At 46.0% G+C, this 8,100-nt stretch overlaps 1 protein-coding gene across 6 annotated transcripts in view; it reads left to right on the top strand.

The window, feature by feature from the left end:
* The first annotated feature begins 463 nt into the window (after positions 1–463).
* The window catches only part of ARIH1 (ariadne RBR E3 ubiquitin protein ligase 1), a 61,340-nt gene continuing 53,703 nt past the window's right edge, over positions 464–8,100 (top strand). For 2 of the 6 annotated variants that reach the window (XM_055818697.1, XM_055818689.1), the window contains exon 1: positions 477–951. In XM_055818697.1, coding sequence (XP_055674672.1) covers positions 589–951 — 363 coding nt within the window. In that variant the 5' untranslated portion in view covers positions 477–588. Of the gene's footprint in view, positions 952–8,100 lie in introns of all 6 variants that reach the window. The other 4 variants (XM_055818720.1, XM_055818701.1, XM_055818713.1 and 1 more) reach the window with 4 other exon arrangements.

Below are 8,100 nucleotides of genomic sequence, written 5' to 3'. Positions count from 1 at the left end.
CCCTCACATTTCCCTCAAAAGCTGCTCCCCGCAGGTATGACACCACTCTATGCAATGGTGGCACTGAGGGCCTACCCTCCGTGCTCGGCTGACAGGGCGCCTCAGGAGGGCTCCGCGCCCTCACCTCCACCACCGGCCCGCGCCACCTCGCGGTGCCCAGACGCGGGTCGGTATCGGGGGAAGCCGGTAAACCGCCGCCCCGCTCCCCGCGCCGCACTCAGCATGGCGCCGTACTCAAGATGGCCCCGCGCCGCACTCAAGATGGCGCCGACGGGGAGGGCGGGGCGAGGCGAGGTGCGCGCAGGGGGTGTGTGGCGCGCACTCAAGATGGCCGCCGGCGTGCCGAAGGGGAGATGGCGGTGCTGCGCAGGCGCGGCGCGAGTGCGTCACGCGGCGCGGCGTGACGTGCCGTGCGTTGCGCGGCGCGCGGTGACGGAGCGGGTCGGCCGCGTCCCTTTGTTGGCGGCGGCTGAGGCGCGGCGGGGCCGGGGCCAGCGCCGGAGGCAGGGGGGCGGCGGCGGGCTCCACCAGGCCGGCGGGGTGGGGGGGGGCGCGCGGGAGCCGCCGCCGTTTCTTCTGCGCCTCACCATGGACTCGGACGAGGGTTACAACTACGAGTTCGACGAGGACGAGGAGTGCAGTGAGGACAGCGGCGCGGAGGAGGACGAGGAGGATGATGATGAGGACGAGCCCGACGATAACCTGGACCTGGGCGAGGTGGAGCTGGTGGAGCCCGGGCTGCGCGTCGGCGGAGAGCGCGACGGGTTGTTAGGCAGTGAGACGGGAGGGCTGGGCCCTGGCGGCGGCGGCGGCGGCGGCGGCCTGGGCGGCGGGCCGGGCCCCGGCGGCGGCCCTGAGCAGGAGGAGGATTATCGCTACGAGGTGCTGACCGCCGAGCAGATCCTGCAGCACATGGTGGAGTGCATCCGCGAGGTCAACGAGGTCATCCAGGTGCGACCCCCGGGAGAGGGACCGGGAGCGGGGCCGGGGGGGAGACTACCGGGAGCGGGGGGAGGCGGGCCGGGCCGCACCGCACCGCCCCGCCAACGGGCCTCGCCGGAGGCGCGCCGGGCCCGGCCCCCTCGCGGCCCTCATCCCTCGCAGTCTGTGCGGGAGCTCCTCGGCCCCCCTCCCCTGGAGAGGGGAGCTCCTCGGTACCCCCTGGGGGAGGGCTCCTCGGCACCCCCTTCCCCCGGGGAGGCCCGCCGGGGCAGGCCAGGAGCTTGCTTCCTGCCGTGGAAGCGTCGGGAAGGAGGCCCTTGGCTTTAAAAGGGCTCCTCTTTCTTTGTGTGGCTTCCAGTCGGTGGGCTGTGATCTGTGTTTTTGCCTTTCTCTGTCTTCATGCTGGTTGGGGGGCGGTTTAGCCCCAACGGTTCCTCCGATAAGCCGGTGAGTCGATGGCAAGCTCTGGAATTTGAGGAGAGGCAGCCAGGCACAGCTCTGGTTTTGTTGCCCTCTCTCTTCCCTTCCCCCCTTGCCACATACAAACGCGCTCCAGCTCATGGGGTTGAACTTTGCGTTTATTTCCAGCGTAGACCCGGAGTGATACGAGTAACCACTTCAAAATGATAGCTTTTTTACCCCCAGTTTCTAAGCACGCTGCCTTAAAATTGAAACTGAGTTAAAAAATAACACTTACTGTCTCCCGATGAAAATGTCTAAGTCTTATCTGTTGGCTCTTCAGCTTTTGGAAAAAAATTCAAACCACTGAAGCTATCTGGCATCCCTTTCCAAATGTTTATGGCAAGGTTTTGCTCCAGCTCACCATAAAGTTTCTGATGCCGTTCACTTTTTCAGCAGGTGACCAGAGTGCGTGGGTTTTCTTTTGTTCCCGTTTACTTGGTTATTCAGGGTTAGAGCTAGTTAAATAGAAAAGGCTTCTCCTTTTCCAGTAGGCAAACAGGAATAGTGTGAGAAAGTGAAATCTATGGATATTAAATATTGAAGGATACAGTGCCTAGAAAGAAGCTGTTTTGCTAGTTGTATGTATTTCCAGTGTTGGTAAATCCGTTTAAATAAGAGATGCTTCAGTGAATGCTTTTGCCCAGCTATTCTGTGCTCTACAGTGGCTATAATAGCAGCTTAAAAATGTTGCTTTATGTGCTGTAAATCCACCGTAGTTTGTATGGGGCTGGATGCAAACAACTGTAAAAGTATTTGCATGCTAAACTAGTAAATGGCATTTGTTAAGTCAAAGTTTGTAACTTTGATAATAGTACTGTACATGTAAAGCTGAAAAAAAGGAGGCAGTTAAGATCTCATGGTTAAGTATGGGTGTTTCTCTGCTACCAGTTATTGATCCTAATATAGGGAGGGAAACAAATGGCAGGTAGATACGTGAACAATTGGTAACTTAGAAGTTTTTATTCTGAGACTAAGACTGCAAAAATCATGACCCATACTGATTGTATTGAACAGATTCTAACATTTGCATAAGCAAAGTGGTGGAAGAGTTTCTGCCAGCAAGAAGTAGTGAGTGTTCCTGTTGCATGCATTTTCCAGACCTGACTGGCATGGTGAGCTCACCTAGATGTTCTTTGTCAACCAGTTTCTTGGACGAGGTCCTAGTTTCTGGTCTGCAGGGTCGTGTCATTCCCCCCTGCCCCCTCCATACTTCCCTTGACCTATATGACTTGTGTGCTTGACCTCTGAGCTGCAGAACTAGTGGAGAGAAGTGAGTATAGGTCAAGAGACCTTCTCCTGTCCCTGTACTCAGGGTGGCAGTGGGAAGCCTGACCCTACGATGGACTTGGCTGTGCTGGGCTCTGCAGAAGCCTTGCAAGTCACCTGCACAGAACCACTGTGGCTGCTGCTTATGCTTTAGTTATTTGAGTTAGGTTTGCAGTAGTTATTCCTGGTTTAACAGAGCAGAGAAGACCAGTTTGTTTAGAATGTCCTGGGTAAAATCAGGACCTAAAATCAGCTTAAGCCCTGGAATGTATCAGAAGAGGATAGAAAATCATTCAGTTGCTCTGAATGGCTTTTAAATGCCAGCTTACTGCCATTGGATTTCTAGTCTGTTCAGAGGCAAGTGAACCGAATTCAGTTGATGCTTCAGTATTTGCCTATCCTAGCTTCTGTTGCTGGTGGTGAAAGCTTCCAGGGCTCTGTTTTTATTTCCTTGCTTTTGGCACCCAAGCAGGATTGCTGTTGCTGCTTCTCTGGTTCAGTCAACCTTTTCTGGAGTCACATTGGCTCAGGATCCTGCTGCAGATCCTTGGTTGCAGTGTTGTGATTCACTTGTTCCAGTAGAGTACTGGATGGCTTTGGTCGCTGTATCTACATCAGGGTCTCTGTATCAACTGATGATGGTTGCAGTTACATTTTGTAGTGCTTGAGAGCTTACTTGTTCAAGTGAGTTGCCCCATACCTGAAAAATTCAGCTGTAGGTCTTTGTGCCCTCTAAGAAGTTAAGGTACTGATTTCTTCTGATCAGGAGTAAGGTATAAATGGGACTTGGTTTTTCAGTTGATCATCTTTGCAGCTGCAGCGAAAGGAAAATGCATCCAGGTAGCCATGAAGTATCTGCAAGGGGGTATCTGAGCCATGGCAAGTATAACTCTGTATTAAATGGCCATTGTCCATATTAAAACACTGCATTTGAATAGTTTATTACCTGATAGTACTACTAGTAGAAGGGACTAAATTAAATTTATTCTCCTGTCCATTTAGCCGCTTCCAAATACAAGTTGTAGAATAAAACCATGAACTTCTCAGGACAGGGATTTGATCTGATGAAGACTTTGCAGAAGTAGTGGCTAACTTGTGGTAAACCTGCTGGGTAAGGAGCTTGTAATTCACACTGTAGTGTGTAATGGGCTCCTGAAGACCGCTGCTCGGTGCAAGTTGTTGCCTTTTTTGTTGCCTGGCCTTCTAAGACCACTGAACTTGCAGTGAACTAGGTGGATTTCAGAATGACTTGAATATGCAGAATATTTTGTTTGTTCTTTCTTGTCTGAGCATATGTGGGATTTCAGGTGTTTAATGATGATTTTTGCACAGTATCTGCATTTATGCTTATAATCTCATTTGAATCTGTCTCGCACAACAAGAATTCCCTTTCCTCTCTGAACGCAAAAAGTTGGGGCGTGCATAAACCCCTTAACCTCATGCTGTCAATTGGCTGAGACTTTAAAATCTCACCTCAAATCAGAGTATCACTTCCATTATCTACCACGATGATTATGTGGAGTAGGGAGTAATTTGACAAGTTATTTTGAATTTTAGTTGTCAAAGTAAACAGGTGGTTTTCCAGCCACTGGCAGAATAAGTTAGTGAACAACTGTAAAAACCTAGATGGAGAGGCTGTGTTGAACAAAAGGCTTTCACCTCTCAAAGGCCTTTTCACACAGTTGAATGTCTTCCCCATATTCTTCCTCTAAACTTTTGTCCACATAATTTCTGCCACTGTTAATGTCTTTTTTTTATATCGGATTGCTATTTCCATCTTTGCTTTAGATTTCCTGAAAATAAACTTGAAAAATGTTTAGAATAGCATGTTTATTTCTGCTCTGAATAGAGCACATGATGATCTGTCTCTCAGTCTTGCTTGGGCCACTGTTCTTGCTTTGTTGTAATCTTGTGTGATTTCAGTATTTCTGAGTTGTATTTGTTTCCCATTTGGTCACCTTTTTCTGGAGCATTCCAGTGACAGCATTGTGATGTCACTGACAATATTCATTCTTTCTGGACTTAGTAATGATGAGGTGTTGAAAATACTGGGATGAAGCTCTGAGGTTGCTGATGTTTAAAACAAAGTGCAGAAAAGGGAGCTGAGCCTCTTCCCCCCCCCCCCCCATCCTATGGCAGGGTGCAGGCTCTTGGAAGTGGCTGGGTGTTGTGCCATGTGAACATGGTGAGCTTCAAACCTCAGCTTTCTCTGGAAGGCGGCGGCAGCACTGGATTCAACAAAAGTTAATTAGCTCAAAAATGCTTTTTACTGTAGGCTTTCATGTAAGGTTCTTCAGAGCAGAACAGGTGATGTGTAACATCAGAGTGTTTGTAACAAATACTGGTTTCTTATTTACATGATGAAGCTGGATGAGTTCCTTGGAAGTAAGGTCAGGTCCTTACTGGATAAAAGCTTTGCCATTAAAATAAGCCGAAACCCCAGGCCATTCTGAAGTTACAAAGCCATGTTTGTTAGATTTGTTGTGGAACAGCTTTTTTTTGGATGCTGGCAGAGTTGAGGCAGTGCAGATACCCCCAGAATGCTGCAGCCCTGTTGTTAAATAGAGCTCTGTTATGGCAAGCGCAAACCCATTGTTACTTGGCAAAAGGGGTCTTATTAAACAGTGGCTTTACTTGCTGGGACAAAACATACTGATTTCCAGCCGTAACTTAGGGAATTATCCTGATGCTGGTGTAATTCAGTGTTATGGGCAGTATGTTCCAAATGTATTGTCCAAAATAGGAATGACTTGCCAGTGAGCAACAGGAACTGGTGCTGTCATACAGGGTCGTGCTTAAACCTGTATTTAATGTTATAGATGACATCTTGAAAACTTGGAGTACTTCAAGCTGCTTGACAAGCATTAGGTAGGAGTCTGTGGGTGGAAGCACTTCAGGCTGATGCTTCTTGCATTTGGGTCTGCTTGCTTTTCTAGTGCAAGGTGAATTTGCAAGCTTCTGACTTATTGTGTGGTTAGTTATTTGTTAATAAAATTCTTGTTGGGGCCGTAAATGTTATGATGCTGGAAAGAAATGCTTTGTGAAACTCGTGTTTCTGTCATGTGGCATTTATAAGGTGTTTCATTATAGTAGGAATGCATTTAATATTTGCAAGGAATGGAGTAAACTTCATTGTGACAAAGCATTCCTGAAATCTGGTGTAAGTGCTGCAAAGCTTTTGGAAATGACATGGTATCTGTTCCCTGGTTGCTGAGACATGTAATTCCAAATAGAATAGAATTTTTTTTAGGATTATTTTAAATTTCAGCATTACCAGGTGGAAAAGGCTTATCTGTTAAGTTTCCAGAGTAATTTAAACTTTGTACTTAAATGACCCATTTGCTTAGTGCTTTAGATTTCTGTTTGTTAGGCCAAATGCAAATCTCATGGCTGGCCATGAGTGAAAACATTTGACTCTGGTTTCTTTTGTCTCAATGTAATTTTTCAAAAATCACAACAAGGCAGCCTTCTCTCAGGGGCCAGGTGGATGCAGGTGGGGACTGGCCTGTATTGGGGATGTTTTCAAAGTGAAACTGAGAACACTCGTTTGTTTTTTAGCTACTTTTAAACACTTATTTCTAAAGGCAAGAAACAAATAGTAAATACAGTTAAGCTGTTCCCTGTGGGTTTAATTTTAGTAGGTCAGTCCATACTTGCCATGCAAAATAGAGTTGTTATTTATGCTATAAATTGGAAACTGTTGTGCTACGGAGAAGTCATAATTGAAACTGCAGCATTTACAGTCCTTTATGTGAAACAATGGCTATTTGAGTGTTAAAGCATTATTAAAAATGAAACTATAGCTTATGCTTTTATACTTAGCTCTGAGTCCTTAGTTTTAGCCTTGCGTGAGTTAAAGTTCATAATGGGAAATAACACCCAAACCTTGGATGCTCTTTATGTTCCTGTGGTGTTATATGGAATTGTAGGGCAGTCCTCTGTCTATTCAAAAAATATTTCACATTTTTTGCTTAGTGCAGTTTGCCAAGCAATGTTAAATTTAGGAGCATGGCGCACAGAACTTCAGTTTGACAGTCTCTGCTTTCTGTGATTAAACCGAGACCTGGAAGACTTCAACATCTGTTTGAAGTGATGCCGTTAACTCATAAATTAAAAGTAGTTCCCTGTGCCACTTGAGGAGGTGCTGTACCTGTTGAATTGTGCTCAATTTTCTATTTTGCAGATAATCTCTCTTCCCCTTTACTCCATGAACGAGATAAACAAGAATGTGATTCTGCTGTTTGGTGTCAGATGTAATAGAGCAGTTCAAGGAAGTGCTCGCTGATCTCCAGGCTGTGCTTGTGTTACAGTAGTGAGTCAGGGCTTTCATACAGAAATAATTTATAAGAGCCTTTTCTTTCTGGAGAATGTAGCTGGTCATTGCTTTGCTTAGAAAAGTCCATTTTTATTGGCTGGTAACTGGGAAGAGAATCCAGAATTTTTCAAAAGAGCTGTGACTTTCCAGGGGACGTAACTGAACTCTCCATGTAGTTTGACCTGTAACTTACCTGTTCAGGGTCATGATTCCAGTCTTCTATTACTTTTGTAGTTAGAAGGATCTAAAAATATTGCAAGTGGTATTTTCTCTTGTGACTGGCTGTGCTGTGTTACTGGCAGCCATAAAGAATGTTTGGAGTCTTTTTTGTGTATACAAGCATGTAATGCTGCTGAATTTAATGAAGTCATTCAGTAGCTTCAGGAATTGCAAGAAAATTGCAGCCTTGTTTATTGTAAAACACACGTGGAAGGTTTGTAGCTACTCAGTAATGTCAAATGGTGCATTTGAGTGCAGCCCAGAATACAGATGCCTGCATGTTTGAGAGAGGGCTGGCAAGCTTGTGTAAGGATACTGGTGCAGGAGGCTCCAGCGTGATGAGGAAGTGACCAATTCTCTCTGTGAGCTGCAGAAATTTTTTTTTTAATTTGATAATGGAAATTATGATAGTATTTAAATATCTTCACCGTTCCAGATGTTTGCTGTTGGGAATGTTGAAAACCTTGAGTTTGTCTGGCCTGTATTTGATTCCCTAGCTTGTTCTCAGCTTTTAATCTTGAGCTGTGATGGAAATACTGTTGGAATAAATGCTTTGAAAACTTTGCTACCCGAGGCTTCCTCAGTAGCTGAGTTTCACATGTAACTTAGTTTGGTAGTGTTTGTACTTCATGAGTTGGTGCCTTTTTAGAACTCAAAATGTCTGTATAACTACAGGCAGTCTTTCAAAAGAGGTCCCTTGTTTACATGGTGTAGCAATGCTAAGTAATTATTTTTGGTATTCAGAGTAGTTCACTGTGGTTAGTTGTATTTGAGTGTTACATTCATACAGTGGTTCAAACACTATCTGCATCTAGTCTCGCCTGGTTTTAGGTACTGAAAACTTCTGTCAAATGTCAGGAATCTTTTCAGATCCAAGGTCTTACGTAGCTAACTTT

Source organism: Falco peregrinus, chromosome 1, assembly GCF_023634155.1.
Source record: "Falco peregrinus isolate bFalPer1 chromosome 1, bFalPer1.pri, whole genome shotgun sequence".
NCBI lineage: Eukaryota > Metazoa > Chordata > Aves > Falconiformes > Falconidae > Falco > Falco peregrinus.
The sequence above is the reverse complement of the archived record's forward strand: the minus strand, read 5'-3'. Positions and strand labels throughout refer to the sequence as shown.